Below are 18,249 nucleotides of genomic sequence, written 5' to 3'. Positions count from 1 at the left end.
TGACTCCAACCAGGAAAATAGATGACCTTTTGCTCTCTGTGGCGCAGAATTATATAATCAAGTATCTGCTCTCTGGCTTGGTAAACGTCTATTGCATTGATGACCTGAAGTGGAATAAGCAGGAAACAAAGTAAGGCAACATCAATTCGTTGCAGCTTCAGTTAATAATAATAACAAAATAATCCGATATGAATGCATGCTCTTGTACTGGTAGGGTGTATGAATTACTCAATAAATGTTTGGTGGGCATATACTCCAGCTACTAGTAGAGTGCAGTGGTGTCTGAAAACTTGTTTGAATCAAAAGTACCAATGCTTATGGTCAAGTGAATTTGTCGTAGTAGCGGACCTCTGTTTCCATGATGAAATTCCTCTTGTTGCAAGTGACCAAACAAATTAAACAGCAAAGGTGCACACGAAGCCGATCTAACCCATAAATAAGAGTCCACTGAATCTATCAAGATCCCTCTCCAGCTGCTGCAGGCGCAGACACCATCCAAGTGTCAGTACCAGACTTAACGAGCTGATCGATCAGGGAGAAAATTAATTAATGCAAATATAGAGCAGTCACACATGCACCTGATTTCCCGTCCGGCCAAGACCAAGGAAGGAAGCAGCACCAATCTAACCCATCATTCATTCCATGCACACTTCCTTCAGATCAGAATCAGATGGAAGCCGGCCGGAAGATCGCGATTCGAGAGGCGAAGGACGGCAGAAGAGTTGTGTAACTGATGACTAACTGTTGTGCATGGTCAGGCACCACGGCAGCTATCTTGCTCTTTCAGAGACGCTCACGCATATGGTTCCTTGCTTGCTGCCTTCCTCCCTCTACAGTGGCACACGAGTACACCACCAAAGCATTGCCTCTTATCTTTGCCAAAGCATGAAATTCGAGCGACCCCTTTTGCTTTCTGAATACATGTTTCCGGACGTAGCTCTGTAATTTGTGTTAAAGACAATACATGCATTTCATTGGCTGTGGAGCTCCTCATGCCAAAATAAAAGAAAAATCTTTTTCTGGTTAGTCCTAAAGGACAGGTTAAGCACAAGAGAGCTCCTTCAGCGCTGAAACATGTCTCTCCCGGATTATTGCTGTGTGCTATGCTCTCAGGCCCCTACAGAATCTCGTGATCATTTGTTTCTCAGGTGTCCCTTTGCTTTGACATGTTGGAACACGCTCCATCTTGCTGTACCTTCTTCTGCCGATCTTCTTGCAGCCAGTCAGTTTCAGACAGCAGCTTGGTTTACCTTTCTTTATGGAGATTATAGTCACAATGTTCTGGGCCATTTGGTCTGTCCGGAACGATGTTATTTTCAGGAACATCCTAGCATCAGTGGAGAGATGCCGATCAATCTTCAAGACTGAATTTGCTCTAGTTATACTACGGGCAAAAAACAAGTTCCACCCTTCGATAGATTTATGGCTAGAAGCTTATGTGTAGTCCTTATTTTCTTTGTATCCTTTTTTGTTTCATGAGTTTTGTTATAAACCTTTTTATGCAATAAAGCACAGTAGGGGCTCAAACCCCTCCTGTTTTTTTTTTATCAAAAAAAAAAAAAGACAATCCATGCATGCATGACCCGGTAAAGAGCAGCAGCCCTCTCTCTCTCTCAAAGAGAATTGATCATCTTTTTTTGTTCCTTTTTTATTTAGAGATTGGTAAAAAAAATCTCTGGCCAAGCAGTAAAATACGAGCACAAACCTGGCTCTTTGAAGTTTGAACCCCTTCCCGCCTGTAAAATAGCCCATTGCAGGCCTTGTTTGGATGAATGTGTATTCAATTCAATCCGCATGTGTATTGGATTGAAATGGAACATAGTTTAATTTCACTCCAATTCACTTCAACACATATAGATTGAGATAAATACATACGCATCAAACAACCCCGCAATATTCTCTTGTGGTAGTGGATCTGGCTCTCGCCCCAGTTTATCCACACAGGCCCATCAGATCTTGGCCCATTGAAGTTTCGGTTGGGCCAGGCCAATGAGCTGCCTGCTTCCATCAGTAGCCGAAGCTGACACGAGCAACGAGCTGAGCCAGATCGGGGGGCTGCGCCTGCGGGAGCACCGGAGTCAAAGGGCGATGGTGAAGGAGGAGGGCGGCGCGGCTGAGCGGACGCTGGATGCCCCTCCGCCGGAGACGGAGAGCATCGTGTGGAGCGAGGACAAGGGGAGGTTCGAGACGCCCGACGGCGAGGCCTTCCTCCAGTACCGCCTCCTCGACGGCCACGGGGGCGGCGGGGCTCCCGCGGCGGCGGTGATGGACATGGTGCACACGTACGTGCCGCGGAGCAAGCGCGGGCAGGGGCTCGCGGCGCGGCTCTGCGACGCCGCCTTCGCCCACGCGCGGGGCCGTGGCATGCGCGCCGTCCCCACCTGCTCCTACATCTCCGTGAGTAACCACCGGCTCGTGTCCCCTTCTTCTCTGCTCTAGACGAATTCCTCTCCTGCGCCTCGCTTATCTCCTTCCGCTGATGCTCTGGGGAGATTACGGGAATTCGTGAGTAGGATTAGTCCTCCTATGGCACTGATTTATCTGACAAAATAAGATATCGATTGGCAAATGTTTTTTTTTTCTTTTTCTGGAGGAGATGGTAAATGATCTTCAACTACCGAGTTTGTTAATGGCGTTACAATTAAACCTTAAATTGTTTTTCAGTTGCTGACCTTGTGCCATCCTAATTTAGCAGCAATTTTACTCATTCGAGGCTGAATGTTTCCTGAGATGCAGGACACGTACCTGCCTCGTAATCCGGCGTTGAAGGAGCTCGTGTACAAGGATCAAGAACCCCATCCCAAACCCAGCAGCATGTAGATTGTTGACTGTACACAATAAAGCAGCTGCTACTAAATAAGCAGATATCAGGCCAATAGAAATTTCTGACTTGATGACGCCTCTTCAAAGGCCTTGATGTCAGATGTTACACATTTGTTATCTCGTGCAATATCAGAACCATTTGATTTCGAAAAGATAATAAGCTTCAAATACAACCTTCTGCAGAAGAACAGGTATAATACCGGTCATTCAGTACTCGAGTAGCTAAACCCTCAACGTCAAGGTGTCGTTCCAATAAATGAAAGAAAGATGGTGCAAAGGTTTAACTGTACAATCAGAAAATATATATTCAGACTAAAGTGTTTACAACGATCGACTGCTTGTTTCTAAAGTACAGACCTACATTCCTTCAGGAGGGTAGTTCCACTTGTTTTGATAATGAGTTCATTTCTCCCACACTATTTTCAAGCACCAACAAACATAATGTATAATTATTCATTCATACAACAGCATGCAACCAACCGAAAAGTGGAAACAAAACAACACTGTATTTACACATTCCTCTAGCAAGCGATCTGCGAGGGAACGAAATCGTTGGTCACCATCATTTTAGCCTGTAACATGGCCATCAATCATCTCATTCTCCAATGACCATCATCGTCATGAAGAGCTCATCCAGGGACGTAGTAGTCCATCTTCTCCACTGGGAGGTTTAGCACCGAAGTATCAGCCTGAACAATTTACACACTTCAGTTAATCATACTATGCTCGGGATAAAAAATTGAACTACAAGTTGCAGTTAACCATCCCTCCAACGGCTGGTCACAGCGAACTAGATAAAAATAATGTACCTCCTCAAACGGAACAAACACAAAGGGTGACAAACCCCTGCTGTGCGAAACGGCAGGCACATCTGGGTCATGCGTCTCATCCTCCTCCCAGCCCTCAACGAGCTCTAGTATGCTGCCTTTCCAGTTTTGCAGTTCAGTTGCATTCACTCCGGTGGTTAGAATCTTCAGTACATCCAACCTGTTATTTGCACCAACTGTGGTGCCTCTAAGCCTGCAGAATGTTGGAACAAATTTCAAAGGCTAGGGAATGGCAAAAATCATCAAAACCTGGGCAACAATTTCATACAAAATACCTAAGGCACATCCTGACAAGTGTGTACCGATGCCCTGGATACAGGAGAGCCATTTCTATCTGCATGCCAGAAAGAGTAGCTCATATTAGCCCGTGTTCAGTTCCAAAAATAGTTCCAAAAAAGTGCTACAGTACCCGTCACATCGAATTTTGCGGTACGTGCATGGAGCATTAAATGTAGACGAAAAAAAAAACTAATTGCACAGTTTGGTTGAAAATCGTGAGACGAACGTTTTGAGCTTAATTAGTCCATGATTGAACACTATTTGCCAAATAAAAACGAAAATGCTACAGTACCCAAATTCCAACTTTCCCTCCAACTAAACACAGCCTTAGGAAGAATGTGAAGAGCAGCTTAAATCGTCTGAACTCTCACCTGGCCATCCTCTGACAGTATGTAGTCGCCTTTAAATACACAATCAGCCTTTGATGCCCGGAAATGCATGCACTTAACAGCATCTTTAACTTTATCTGGGGAGATCTGGTAATTCACAGGGATGAAAAAAAAAGATAAATGGAGCAGGTGAGAAATATGCTGTTGAGTGATAAATGACAACATGAAAGTTGTGATAGGGACCTTATAAAGAAACTTCCCACTAGGGAAAAATCTCAAGTAACGGTAGTAGCAAACCTGAACATGAATGGGTTGTATTGTCATTAATACCAACAATTTAGTAACACTTAAAACATCAAATCAATAAGATAACGGATAATAATATGTTCATAATGATCAGGATTTGTAAACGTGTCACCACCATACCACATTGACAGTTTTCTTGAATTGCCATTCTGTAACTCCAGTATGAATATATGTGTTCCTGCTCACATAGAGACCTGAATAAGCAACAAATATCAAAGTCGGTCAGTGCAAATATAATACACCCACAATACTGAAGGCTCAGCAATAGCAACAGAGCAAATTAGGAATTAAATCAAGAACTTTCAGACAGTTTTCAAAGAGAAAATCAATATTTATCGGAGAAGAACTATCTCCATGAATTGCAATGGGATGAGTTCTGCACCCAAAACTAAACTAACAATTCCAGCATGCCTTCATTTTGACACACAATTGAGTCCAAGGAGCATGGCTACTGGCTTACTGCAGATCTATAGATCATACTGATAAACTACAGCTCTATGTTGTATATTTGTATGAATATCCATGATGCATCAGACCTGAGTGTGCACTATGCAAACTAAATCGGGCACACTACAATTACGTGGCAAATCACAGCTCTTTGTATCCACTTAGTATATATGAGATTTTGATTTATGTTCACAGCCCCATTCAGAAAAACATCGTAAAGAACCTTTCAAATAATCATTCAGTCACTGGCATGGTCATCATTTTATGGATGAAATCATAGAGATAAGGCAGCACTTGACAAGGCTAAAAAAAGATTCAAAATCCGCAAAACATTCTTATCTAATTGTAGAAATATGCTTTCGGTAATGTATTCTCCCTCCGTTCCAAATTGCAAGTCATTCTGGCTGTTCTAGATACATAGTTTTTACTATGTACCTAGACATAGCGTATATCTAGGTGCATAGCAAAAACTATGTATCTAGAAGCCAAAACGACTTACAATTTGGAAAGGAGGAGTATTGTTATATGATATAAGGCTTCTTGAATATTTACCATCAATTCGGATTCTTGGTCTCTGCAGCCACATTCTCCTCCAAGATGAATCATACAACGACCGAACCATCATGTAGTTTGCCTCCATTCCACTCCTCTTCATAACATAAAATTGGATGCTTGAGAAACGTAAGAATATGAAACTGAATAACAAAATCTGAAAATCAAGTACACTAACCTGCCAAGTTTTCAAGCATGCAGCACGCCACAAAGTAGGATTACGTGCAGTATATTTCCACTTGCGGCAGACACATGCAGCCCTCCCTAAAGTATATGGGCTCATTCTTGTGAAAATCTGTTGAAAAAAAGGGCTTGAAACAGTTGAGCAAGCAGTATTGCATTGATCACTGGCTTCTTTTCATGCCGAAGTCATGATGGGATGAGGCACATGAGTGGAACTTGAATTATGCCTTATCTACTTAGCGAGAAGGAAAAAAATATCCATTTTACTCCCCTGAAGTTCCACTAGAGCCACGTAAAGTACTGTTTGCTTTACTGAACCCTCTTAGATTACAATAAGGGTTGACAACACCCCTATGTCGGTTTTACTAAGAAGTTTTGATGATTTCGAAGATTGTGTTGCCATGTACCACATCATCCCCATTTCATATATTGCGGTACCCCCCCCTCCCCCCCAAAAAAAATGCCTCCTCTCATAGGTAAGATCAGCACTCAAACATTAGCACTGATATGATGCATGGAGTTATGTGCAGATTGCATCATATTTGCATTGCATTTTGGTATGCTAGAAACTATTGCTAAGCCCCCTTAATGGTCTGCATGCACATCATGCCATTGCTTCCAGTCTGCATATCATATGGTGGAAGTCATGAGCTCATGGGAATACTTGGAGAGCACCACAGCAGCCGCATGATGGCACAAAGCAACATCACTGGGATGAGCAATTGGGTATGTAGTTGCAACAGAGGGATCAGGTGGTGAGAGAGAATGAGGAACCAGATGTTAGGGCCACACAACCTTCCGTGTCATCAAAATAGTTTAGTAAAACCAGCATAGGGGGAAGTGGATGATCCGACCCCTTATTATAATCTCAAGGGATTAAGTAAACCAAACAATACTTTAAGAGGCGAAGTGGACTCTCGGGATGCTTCAGTGACAGAATGGACTTTTCCGAAGCAAGACATGCATTATGGATCAATCAAGTATATTAGTTCTTCTTCATGATGATTGAATAATACAATGAGATATACAGAGATACCTAGCAGGAAATACACATGGAATGGACATAAGTGGAGAAAAATTCAGTAAAATGTTTTCCACTTATACAACAACAACAACAACAACAACAACAACAACAACAACAGTCCCAAACAAGTTGGGGTAGGCTAAAGTTGAAATCCACCAAGAGCCCCAAGTCACGGTTCAGGTACTTCAATAGCTGCTTTCCAAGTACTCCTATTCAAACATAGATCTTTAGGTATATCCCAAGCTTTCAAATCTCTTTTAATTGCCTCCCCTCATGTCAATTTCGGTCTTCCTCTACCTCTCCTCATATTATTAGCTTGGCTTAGGACTCCACAATACACTGGTGCTTCTAGAGGTCTCCTTTGGACATGACCAAACCACCTCAACTGATGTTGGACAAACTTTTCTTCAATTGGTACTACCTCTAGGCGATCACATATATCATCGTTCCGAACTCGGTCCATTCTTGTGTGACCACAAATCCATCGCAACATACGCATTTTTGCAACACTCAGTTGTTGAACATATGGAATCTTTGTAGGCCAACATTCTGCTCCATACAATATAGCCGGTCTAATCGCCGTTCTATAGAACTTGTCTTTTAGCTTTTGTGGTATCCTCTTATCACAGAGAATGCCATAAGCTTGTCGCCACTTGATCCACCCTACTTTGATTCTATGACTAACGTCCGCATCAATATCTCCATCCCTCTGTAGCATCGATCCCAGATACCAAAAGATATCCTTTTTAGGCACTACTTGACCTTCCAAACTCACATCTCCCTCCTCCTGTACAACTCTGCCAAAGTCGCATCTCATGTATTCGGTTTTAGTTCTGCTCAATCTAAAACCTTTAAACTCAAGGGTCTGCCGCCATAACTCTAGTTTTCTATTTACTCCCGCCTGGTTTTCGTCCGCTAACACTACATCATCAGCGAACAACATACACCAAGGGATATCCCCTTATATGTTCCTCGTAACCTCATACATTACCAAGGCAAAGAGATACGGGCTTAAGGCTAACCCTTGATGAAGTCCAATTTTAATCGGGAAGTAATCTGTGCTACCATCGTTTGTTCGAACACTAGTCACAACATTGTTGTAGATGTCTTTAATGAGGGTCACGTACTTTGATGGGACTTTATGTTTGTCCAAAGACCACCACATAACATTTCTTGGTATCTTGTCATAAGCCTTCTCCAAGTCAATGAAAACTAAGTGGAGGTCCTTCTTCTGCTCCCTAAACCGCTCCATAACCTGTCTTATTAAGAAGATTGCTTCTGTGGTTGACCTTCCAGGTATGAAACCAAATTGATTTGTTGATATCTGTGTCGTTCCTCGCAGGCGCTGCTCGATGACTCTCTCCCATAACTTCATAGTGTGGCTCATCAACTTAATTCTTCGATAATTAGTACAACTTTGGATATCTCCCTTGTTCTTGTAGATTGGTATCAATATGCTTCTTCTCTACTCCTCAGGCATCTTGTTCGATCGAAAGATATTGTTGAACATCTTGGTTAGCCATACTATAGCTATATCCCTGAGACATCTCCACACCTTGATTGAGATACCATCAGGGCCCATCGCTTTGCCTCCTTTCATCCTTTTCAAGGCTTCTCTGACCTCCGATTCTTGAATCATCCGCACAAAGCGCCTGTTAGTGTCATCAAACGAATCGTCCAGATGAACGATGGTGTTCTCGTTCTCACCATTGAATAATTTATCAAAATACTCTTGCCATCTATGTCTGATCGCATCCTCCTTCACCAAGAGCTGCTCCCTCTCATCCTTTATACACTTGACTTGGTTGAAGTCCCTTGTCTTCCTATCACGAGCCCTAGCCGTCCTATAAATGTCCTTCTCTCCTTCCTTCGTACTCAAACGTCGGTAAAGGTCCTCATAGGCCCGCCCCTTTGCCTCACTCACAGCTCGTTTTGCAGTCTTCTTTGCCACCTTGTACTTCTCTATGTTATTTGCACACCTGTCATGATACAAGCGCTTATAACACTCCTTTTTTTCCTTAATAGCCTTTTGCACATCTTAAATCCACCACCAAGTGTTTTTCGAGTCGCATTCGCTCCCTTTGGTCACTCCAAGCACCTCTGAAGCAACCTTCCAAACGCATGTTGCCATCTTCTCCCACATGCTGTTTGCATCACCTTCATTGTTCCAAGGGCCCTCTTCAATGACCTTTTCCTTAAAGACCTTTGATGCTTCCCCTTCTAATTTTCACCACTTCATTCTAGCAACCCTAGCTTATTTGTTCCCACGAGCTTGCACCAGAAAGCGGAAGTCAGTCACCACCAGCTTGTGTTGAGCGACCACACATTCTCCAGGTATCACCTTACAGTCCACGCATGTTTGTTTATCCCTCCTTGTAAGGACAAAGTCGATTTGACTAGAGTACTGGCCGCTACTAAAGGTCACTAAATGGGACTATCTCTTACGGAAGAAAGTGTTAGCTATCATCAGATCAAAAGCTATGGCAAAGTCTAAGACTTCATCTCCCTGCTGGTTCCTGCTACCATATCCGAAACCCCATTGAACCGCCTCGAAACCTGCACTTGATGTACCTACATGGCCATTAAGATCACCTCCAATAAAGAGCTTCTCGCTACTAGGGACACCTCTAACCAAGCGATCTAAGTCCCCAGAAAAGCCGCTTAGCACTCTCATCATGGCCTACTTGGGGGGGGGGGGGGGGGGGGGGGGGGGGGGGGAGGGGGGCATACGCACTAATTACGTTTAAGACCATATCACTGATGACAAGTTTAACTAAGATGATCCTATCCCCTTGCCTTCTCACCTCCACCACACCATCCTTGAGGCTCATATCAATCAAAACTCATACTCTATTTTTATTTGAAGTTGTCCCTGTATACCAGAGCTTGAAGTCGGTATTGTCCACCTCCTTCGCCTTCTGCCCCTTCCATTTAGTCTCTTGGACGCATAAGATATTTACACGCCTCCTAACCGCTGTGTCCACTAACTCTCTTAACTTACCTGTAAGGGACCCTACATTCTAGCTATCTAAACGGATCCTAACTGGCTTGACTAGCTTCCTTACCCTTCGCACCCGCCGAGGTAGGTGTGAAGACCCTTGCTCATTTTGCACCATATCCGGGCGTCGATGTGGCACGCCACTAAGGATGCGATGACCCGATCCTTGCTCACTTGACACCGTGTCCAGATCGCGACACGGCGCGTCATGGGGGTGACGACCCGGCTCTTACTCATTTAACATCATACCCGGGTAAAAGTTTTCCACTTATATGTTAAGAAAATGAAATAAATGCTGCTCACTTCATATAACCATCACCTCGAGCATTAGTTCATCAGGTAGGCATTGATGAATGAGCGCTGGATCAGGTTTGTAGCTCAAACTGCTGAATGGTGGAACAGGCTGAACTCTTATTCCATATAATTCTGTCAAGGAATTAGACAACAAAAGATTAAAAAAAAACTGGTTACGTTCAATAGTCATTCTTCAATTAAAATAAAAAGGTGGCAGACAGCCAGTTCAATACTTTAATTCAAGTGACAACCTCATGTTATACTTACTCAGCCAGGGTCTATCTGTTGCAATGTATCGCATGCTTAGGAAATGATCAAATGAGTTTATGTCAGGACGAATATCAACAGAGATATCTGCATGAGAAGACATTATTATATCAGTATATCATGCAAGTGTGTGAGAGTGATTACTAAGAACGAATCCAGAATCAAGCCATAGAAACATGAATACACGATGTCCTGTGGACATGTAACTCTTGATGCAAAATATTCCTTAGCTACAATTGACGATGAGCACATGACTATGCTTACAAGGAAAGTCCAGTGAGACTGCGCATCCCCTTTATACACACATGGCATATCTCATAGAAATAGCCTTTGCCATGCTCTACCACAGCACAATCCAAAACAAGGTTGTTAGGATCAGATAGAGTTAGTGATGTGAACTGTGGTCAAGGATCAACCATAAAAAAACCTTAACTCCCTCATAATTTATCACAAGCAAATCATTCCAAAAGTCATATATATCAATTATTATGTAGGATCTGAATCCAATGTAAGATCTTACCGATATGGATGAGACTTTCATGTAGGATAGGGTGCTATAAAATTTCGGATGCATGGTGGGTTCAGTATCGTTTTGGCTTGGTAAGATCATAGTATAGGATTCTAGGATCCAGATTGATATCCCTAACAACCTTGATTCTAAATGAAGAATTAGGATAGCAGTTTATCGTCTAAATAATAGCACCAAAGTAACACACTTTGTCAGAGGATTCCATTGACACTAGATACCTGAGGGAGTTGTTTTTCCGTATTTTTATAGTCCCTGATACAGGATAACAACTTCCAACTACTGATGATGATCTCTGTATACCACATTGGATGTCCATTAGAATCCTGTAATCCTTTGTAATCTACTTCGATATCAAACAAACAATACAGTATCTCATGAAACGTTTGAGGAATGTGGGAAAACACATGTCTATGCTATTTTGGTGTGAGGATCATCTTTCCTCAATTTTACTTGTTTGCTGACAGATTTGATACAAATCTCAAGTGTTGGCTGTCTGCTGTAGGTAATTACATGAAAACAGATAACAAGGCCCCTTGCAAACAGCTGGGATTTCCGTGTGATCTACAACTTGGCTAGCTAATATTCATTGAGTAAAATTTAAGAACACCTATTGACGAGTCCCAACAAAAGGTACTATCTTTGCCACAGATAAAGATGAACAGACAATCAGGGCATGTGCTTGGCTCGAAAATAGGACACACTTTTTTTTTTGTTTTATTTGAACAACACCGAATCGCGTACAGAAAAGGATTCCAATGAAATTGCACCATAACTCAATTCATTCTAAGCCACTTATGGATCACCTGATACCAAATCATTACATTCACAGGTAGACCCAAAGAAAATAATCAAAGAAGTACCAGGTGGGAGGAAATGGAGACTCTCTCCTATCAATCCCACAAATTAGCGCGGAGGAATACCTGAGGAAGCCATTAGGACCCAGAAACTTGGACGATTTGCACTGAATCGACCAGGGGACGGTGGGAAACTCGCGGCCACAGGGAGTAAATCGCCGTTTCCTTTTCCGATGCCTTCTCAGCTGCAAATCACGCGCCAGGAAAAATCCGGACCTACGAACCAACGCTCGATGGTTCCCGAGCCAACCCCCCACCCCACCCCGCGGCACGCCGCGCTTCGCCGGGCAAGACCTAGACCACCGCCCTCGCGCCCCGCCGGCGAGCGAGCGAGCGAGCGAGCAGCGCGTGGGACCGAGACGTGGACGGCCGCCGAGAGCGCGCTCGAGATGTGGCTGGGAAGCGAGGGGAAGAAACGAAACCCGACGAAACGGGAGCACGAAACGTGATGGTTCGAGACGGCGAGGCGAGGCGCGGCGCGGTAGTAGCGACCTGCCTGCCGGCTGCCGACGTTGCCGTCCCGTCTCCGCCCGCCTCAATATCTGTGGACCGGGTCCCGCCCCGTGATCCAACGGCCGGCATGGCCCGCTCGCGAACGGACGGCATCCAGAGGCGTCAATGCCACAATAGGTTAGCGGCACGGCATTTACCCTTTTTTTTTTCTTTTTATTCATTTTTCTTTTTTTTTTGGTACTTTCAGTAGAGTAGAGTGGAGGACGATAGATAGGGCAGCATGGCGGCAACCTTCTGCGCCGGCCCCGCCGCATCCGCGGCAGCAAACCCTAGCTCCGCCCGCTGCCGACCCCAGAGCCTAGCTCGGCCTGGCGTGCTGTCTGCTTGCTGGTGGCCCGTCAGGCCGATTCCCGCCTTCCTCTCCCTCCGGCGCCCCAATGCCGAGCTGCGGCCGCTACGCGTCGCCGCCGGCTCCGGCGTTGACCCGAAGGTGAGGTATTTGAGACCTACTTTTGCGGTTAGTGGTAAGCAACATGGGTTGGGTGAGAGGCATCGAGGGAGCGATTAGCTCGCGGAGAATTTCGCCCCTTTTGGGCACTTGCAAGCTTGAGGAGCAGAGAGAGTAGGGAACATGGGATAGTTCAAGATTCTCGTATGTATAGGTGTGTCTTTTCTTCAATATCTTGATCCATGACTAGCTGCCATTGGACTGTTACAAAGAGTGACTGATATAGACATGAACTTTGTGTGTTAAGGTGCCATTACTAATTCTGCGATAAATACCCATCTTTAGTATGCTCTTAGTATGCCCTGGACTACAAGAACCTGCAGTCAGTCTGCACTAGCTGGGGTTTGTCAAATACAGAAGAAGATGAACTAAAATTAGACTGCTTTGCTATTACTGTGACTAATCACATGGGTGTCTGGAGGACATGGAAATGCCTTCTTTTTTCTCTGAGCTAAATCGGATAGTGTGAGAAAATAGGAGTGCAAGTTTTATGGTACAGTTGTAAAGTTGCATTTCGAGCTGCTATTGCAACTTGTGAGCAATGAGGTGAATTAATGAAATATTTATTTAAATGGTAGCAATGAAATGGGGAGAGAAACAAACCATTTAAAAAATGCTCATGTTCTCTGTTGGATCTTCTTGTCATGCATTTCATTTTGACCAATTGTGTTTCATCAAATTTCACCAAAATGAGTACTTCGCTGCAGGTTGTCAATGGGGAAGATTTTCCTCCCATGAAGGACCTAATTCAACTATACAGGACAGCTTTTCTAGAAGGAAATGATGAGGTTCTTGGTGAAGTTGAGAAGGCAATCACTGCTGTGGAAAAAGAGAAGAGTAGGGTAGCTTCTCAATTTGAAAGTGTTACAGCCGAAATAACTTCCGGGAAGGAAAAGTTTATTCGCTTAAATGCCGATCTGGAGAATTTCCGGAAACAGACTGAAAAGGACCGTGCAAAGTTTACATCAAATATACGGGTGGAAGTTGTTCAGAGTCTGTTATCTCTGGTTGATAGTTTTGAGAAAACGAATTTAGAGAACACCCCAGAGACTGAGAAGGAGGCAAAGATTACCACAAGCTATCAAGGCATATACAAGCAGTTGGTTGAGACACTAAGATATTTGGGTGTAGGAGTTGTGGAAACAGTTGGCAAGCCATTTGATCCTTCGGTAAGTAATATTTATCCTCCTGTCACCTGTTTCGTTCTCATGGTCTGGCTCCCCCACTAAAACATTGTATGCAAACAACATATTGGATCCTTTTGAACATGCAAAAAGAATTATGTTCCAGTATTAACAAGCGCATAATAATACCTAGGTTTTTATGGCCTGGTTCATACTCATGGGATTGAGCTTAGCTTTCACATAGTTTCCTGCATCTATGTTGCAGTACATCTCTTTTGATCTAAAAAGTATTGGGTATTTGGGAGGAAAAAATTATCATCTACTTTCAATGCTTACAGCTAGAAAGTATGAAGATATGCATGAGAGTCAAATAGTGTTACTTTTATGTTCATCATATATGCACCACTGCGGGGGCTCATTCTTTATGTTTTCTTATGCAGGTCCATGAGGCCATCTCACGAGAAGCATCCATTCAATTCAAGGCAGGGATTGTCACGCATGAAGTCCGCAGAGGGTTCCATTTGAAGGAGAGGCTGCTAAGGCCTGCTACTGTGAAGGTCTCTACTGGCTCTGGCAAACAAAGCGGAAGCTCATAGGAGGGGGGCAAACATGCTGCTTTGTGAATCTGATGAAACGATAGTGAATGTGTTTGATCTCAAATGATAGACAAGAAACCTCTCCTTTTGAGCAACATTTTTCTGTTCATAACATAACATGGTGAATGTGTTTGATCTCAAATGAGACAGGCCACCTATCTATGGTGTTGCCAGGGAGCAGCACCAGCTTGAAGTTTTGCTGTTACTTGTAATCTGCTAGAATTCTGTCCACCAAAAGAGATAGTGAAACATTGGACATACATACCGGATTTATTGACTTCCTTTCTCCGACTATGAGTGTTTTTTTCCTGAATTCATCTGCCTTCTTGCTATTGGGCTACTGGGACCTTTTTCACACATTCACCTCTTGATTAAAAAAGGAAGTTTGTTAAAAAATAAACTACACCTATTAGAAGGGATTTGCATCGATTCCTATACAAACAAGCTTACAAGTTACAAGCCACAAACCACACAACTAGCGCAACAAGAACACAGATATAACAAATAAACAATTTTATTTTGGAATGTGTAACTGTTTACAAATGAAGAATTGTTTCGGATGAATACTCTATCGTGCTTAGGTCAATTCCCTTGAATTACATGATAGCTATACGACAACTTTTTACACCACTGTCGGGCAAGGCAGGGACTCCGAACATATCTGCTCTTTGAGCTGCCGACGCAAACCCTTGTATTACAAAAGCCCAGTATGTATGGCCTGTAACATACAAGGCATGAGGTGCTGCTCTAATTGTTAGGCACGATCTGCTGCTTTATTTCTGCCTATGCAAGTGTAACTGGTATTTATCAGTCGAACTCCAGAACAGTTTCAGCGACACGAGTTGGTGCCTCAGAAGAACTTTTCATAGTCATGAGGTTGCTGGTCCCAAACCTCCATAAAACCTGAAACCATAAAGAATAACATTTAACAAACAACGCACAAGGACCAAGGATCTTTGGACATGATGCATTTCCCCTTTTCTCTTTAGGAAAATTAAGAAATTAAATCACATCTTATGTGTCTGTTTCAATTTTTCAACACATTCAGAGTAAAAAGGGGAAATGAAAGAATGCCAGCAAAGCCACACAGTTACCAAGAAATGACAATATAATAAAACCACATAATTGCATAAAGACAAAGCGAAGAAGCAGAAAAGTTACCTATGTCACCAAGAGAACTGTATATTGGATCATCCATCACAGTTATGCCCTGCAGGAACAATAACCAAAAAATGATTGAAGTACTCCATTACAGATGACAGAAATGAGGCAATATGTGATTCTGAATTCTTTACCATAAGTCTACAATGTGATGGCTAAAAATAGCTGGAAACCTCACCTCTGAACTATTTAGGCCCATTCCATCTTGAAGTTCTGTTTGTATTGATTGGTAGCATGACATATCAGCGCCGAGGTAATCTGAAATTGCAAGACTATAACCATCTTGGATACCATGTAGAGCATCGGTGTTCGCCGGAGGGTTCATCATGCTCTCCATGCTAGAATATACCATCTCACCTCTGATTGACAGCAGATTGTATTAGTACACAAATGAATCAGATTCAACATATGTGGCCAGATGCCACAGGGGGTAAAAAAGCATGTCCAGTAAACATTGTAACAACAGTTAGCTAATGCATAGACTAACATGGCCAGAGATGGCTGCTCCATATTACCAGTGCACCATGCAGAAATAACTGTGGCATGGACCAATAATAATAATTAGATTGAAAGGCACCAATCCATCCTCAGCACTGCTATGACATAGTTTCTATAATCAAAATGCATGCTAGCCAGAAATCTGTAACAAGTCTGATTAATGTTCTTAAGGATAAAATTCGATTGCCACTACAGCCCAAAGCCCCAAATTAATTCATGTTCCAGTAGCTATGAATGGGTTTCATGTTTATCTTGAATGAAAATAAATGTGAAAATGCATACCATGCTGTTGACTATTTGACATAATGGCAGATTTGCTTCGAATCAATCATAAACCAACTAGTAGCATGATAGCTGCCGACCTTGTTTGCCAACATCACATTTTTTTAGAAGTAACTTGTAGCTACCACTCATAATTTTCTATAAAAAGATGGTCACTTAAAGGTAACTAGTCCAAGACAAGTTTCTCATAGTCATAGGTCTCTGATTCCCCGTATTTTATCAACCCATAATATCAGAAATGAAAACAAGACATTCTCTCTATGACTCTCTATGTATTCTTTCACCAGGATGAAACAGCAGAGAAGAATAACTCACTTTAATTTTGAAGTGTCACAAGCACCAGCTTCAATTGGTGAGTCATCTTCGATATCAATAACTTGAACTGCCTTATTTCCCAACAGAAATGGGGCACATGTGTCAGTATTACTTGGATTGTTACCAAGAGCCGTTCCAAAGTCAACTTGTTGATTATTTTGTAGGTCCACTGAACATCCAGCAGTGGAGCTTTGGCCTAAACGAGGGTCACCTCGCATGTCAGCAACCTCTGGACTACCAATCTAACAACCGGTTTCAAGGACAAAGCCGAATGCACACCATATGTGAGCCCTGGAATTCAATTCTCACATATAGCTACAAGTAAAGGGTAGTATCAATAAACAATGTTTAATTACATAACGTACATAGTATAAAAGATATAACCTTAGGAACAATCAACGGATAGACAACTCCGATCTCCGGGTGTAGACTCCACTCCACTGGATCCAACTGACTGGTTGACCACAAGCCCAACTTCTCAAGTCTCTGACAGACTGTTATCCACCCTGAGGTGTGGGGGAAATTGCAAGAGTGAGTCCATGTCGAACTCCGCAAATATAGCAACAAGGTAGTGCAATCCATAACCACGTGATCAAGTGTAATTGAATAATGAATCGCACATAAACAATTTAAATGAACATACAACAATTCCCTCAGTTTTCCGGGCCGCCCGTATCCGTGGGCACGGCTAGTATACCAGTTTATCAAACTCTGCGCAGAGGTGTACACTTTCACTGTGAGTCATGATTCTCATATGCCCGGGTTAGCTAGGCCCAAAACACAGAGAACCATATAAAGCCACCCAAGAGCTCGTCTAACCGACTAGGGCCGCAGGGTCATCAGATATAGGAACCCCTTTCCAAAAATAAAGTAAAAGGCCGCTTCCAAAGCTAGGCTCAACAGGACAGAGGCTGTCCTATACCCAACTCGCAGACCTCTAACCAGCTAGAAAAGAGTTTCTTAAGCAACTAGAGCCAGAGCCATATAGCCCTCACAGCTGTACTGTAAATCCTAGCTTTTGCCAAAGGATAACATTCATCATTTATGTTTATATCACATTTCATTAAACAAGCCCAAGATCATGGTCACAGAAAAAAAACCCAAGCTATACTTGCCTTAAACTTAGATCCTTCTTCAAATCCCAAAACTTCGTAGAATTGCTTCTCGGTCTCCAACTTCCTTTAAATCACCAACGCAAAACTCACCGACTGAGACCGATCACAAAGCACCACACAAGCATCCGAACAAACATGCATTGCAAACATAGTAGATTAGAACAATACACCAATCAATAAAAAGGTTTGAAAACCAACATACGCATTGCTACGATCACACAGACAGGAGAAACACTCTAACCAGAACTATGATAAGAATTTAAACGAGATTCATGCCTAACGTGTTTAGACCAAGCAGGGTATAAATTAAATATATTCATGTTCTAATAAATCAAATTAACATTTGACATATAAAAGGGGACGTTAAACCTATATTGTTTTTATTATAAAACTAGTTGCGTGTAGATTAATAAAATTATTATTTGATTATATAAACACTTAAATAGATAACATGGTGAACGTACAGACTATCGGGTACGTCACGT

The 18,249-nt window shown here is 42.8% G+C and overlaps 4 protein-coding genes across 5 annotated transcripts; 2 read left to right on the top strand and 2 right to left on the bottom strand.

Annotated features, from left to right (window-relative positions):
* The first annotated feature begins 1,974 nt into the window (after positions 1–1,974).
* LOC136498656 (acetyltransferase At1g77540-like) lies at positions 1,975–2,996 on the top strand. Its single transcript, XM_066494539.1, has 2 exons — positions 1,975–2,397; positions 2,737–2,996. The coding sequence occupies exons 1-2, from the start codon at positions 1,990–1,992 to the stop codon at positions 2,818–2,820; spliced, it is 492 nt and encodes a 163-aa protein (XP_066350636.1). The 5' UTR covers positions 1,975–1,989; the 3' UTR covers positions 2,821–2,996.
* An 89-nt stretch (positions 2,997–3,085) lies between these two features.
* Positions 3,086–12,181, bottom strand: LOC136498654 (F-box protein 7-like). Of its 2 annotated transcripts, XM_066494537.1 has the most exons (12): positions 11,779–12,181; positions 10,594–10,669; positions 10,330–10,416; positions 10,088–10,194; positions 5,742–5,858; positions 5,564–5,660; positions 4,685–4,758; positions 4,502–4,555; positions 4,301–4,405; positions 3,926–3,984; positions 3,633–3,843; positions 3,086–3,512 (listed from the first exon to the last, which is right to left on the bottom strand). In XM_066494537.1, the coding sequence occupies exons 3-12, from the start codon at positions 10,361–10,363 to the stop codon at positions 3,453–3,455; spliced, it is 918 nt and encodes a 305-aa protein (XP_066350634.1). In that variant the 5' UTR covers positions 10,364–10,416; positions 10,594–10,669; positions 11,779–12,181; the 3' UTR covers positions 3,086–3,452. The 2 variants fall into 2 exon arrangements, with proteins under 2 accessions (XP_066350634.1, XP_066350633.1); XM_066494536.1 differs by lacking the exon at positions 10,594–10,669.
* Positions 12,182–12,416: 235 nt separating this feature from the next.
* On the top strand, positions 12,417–14,674 carry LOC136498655 (uncharacterized). The gene is made up of 3 exons (XM_066494538.1): positions 12,417–12,655; positions 13,381–13,842; positions 14,238–14,674. Exons 1-3 carry the CDS (start codon positions 12,446–12,448, stop codon positions 14,391–14,393), a joined length of 828 nt encoding a protein of 275 aa, XP_066350635.1. The 5' UTR covers positions 12,417–12,445; the 3' UTR covers positions 14,394–14,674.
* A 217-nt stretch (positions 14,675–14,891) lies between these two features.
* LOC136498033 (uncharacterized) lies at positions 14,892–16,884 on the bottom strand. Its single transcript, XM_066493969.1, has 4 exons — positions 16,650–16,884; positions 15,733–15,913; positions 15,555–15,603; positions 14,892–15,296 (listed from the first exon to the last, which is right to left on the bottom strand). The coding sequence occupies exons 1-4, from the start codon at positions 16,865–16,867 to the stop codon at positions 15,244–15,246; spliced, it is 501 nt and encodes a 166-aa protein (XP_066350066.1). The 5' UTR covers positions 16,868–16,884; the 3' UTR covers positions 14,892–15,243.
* Between the last annotated feature and the right edge of the window lie 1,365 nt (positions 16,885–18,249).

This window comes from Miscanthus floridulus, chromosome 12 (assembly GCF_019320115.1).
Source record: "Miscanthus floridulus cultivar M001 chromosome 12, ASM1932011v1, whole genome shotgun sequence".
In the NCBI taxonomy this organism is placed as follows: Eukaryota; Viridiplantae; Streptophyta; class Magnoliopsida; order Poales; family Poaceae; genus Miscanthus; species Miscanthus floridulus.
The sequence above is the reverse complement of the archived record's forward strand: the minus strand, read 5'-3'. Positions and strand labels throughout refer to the sequence as shown.

Bases quoted from the DNA above. Each gene is read 5' to 3' on its own strand.
- LOC136498656 (XM_066494539.1), top strand. From the start codon at position 1,990: ATGAGCTGCCTGCTTCCATCAGTAGCCGAAGCTGACACGAGCAACGAG. The intron at 2,398-2,736 runs GTGAGTAACCAC...CCTGAGATGCAG, and splicing joins CCACCTGCTCCTACATCTCC to GACACGTACCTGCCTCGTAA.
- LOC136498654 (XM_066494536.1), bottom strand. The intron at 5,661-5,741 runs GTTAGTGTACTT...TATGTTATGAAG, and splicing joins CATGCTTGAAAACTTGGCAG to AGGAGTGGAATGGAGGCAAA. The intron at 4,406-4,501 runs GTCCCTATCACA...GTGAATTACCAG, and splicing joins GTGGGAAGTTTCTTTATAAG to ATCTCCCCAGATAAAGTTAA.
- LOC136498655 (XM_066494538.1), top strand. From the start codon at position 12,446: ATGGCGGCAACCTTCTGCGCCGGCCCCGCCGCATCCGCGGCAGCAAAC. The intron at 12,656-13,380 runs GTGAGGTATTTG...ACTTCGCTGCAG, and splicing joins GCTCCGGCGTTGACCCGAAG to GTTGTCAATGGGGAAGATTT. The intron at 13,843-14,237 runs GTAAGTAATATT...TTTCTTATGCAG, and splicing joins GCAAGCCATTTGATCCTTCG to GTCCATGAGGCCATCTCACG.
- LOC136498033 (XM_066493969.1), bottom strand. From the start codon at position 16,867: ATGCGAGGTGACCCTCGTTTAGGCCAAAGCTCCACTGCTGGATGTTCA. The intron at 15,914-16,649 runs GTGAGTTATTCT...GCTGTCAATCAG, and splicing joins TGTGACACTTCAAAATTAAA to AGGTGAGATGGTATATTCTA. The intron at 15,604-15,732 runs GTGAGGTTTCCA...TTGTTCCTGCAG, and splicing joins TGGGCCTAAATAGTTCAGAG to GGCATAACTGTGATGGATGA.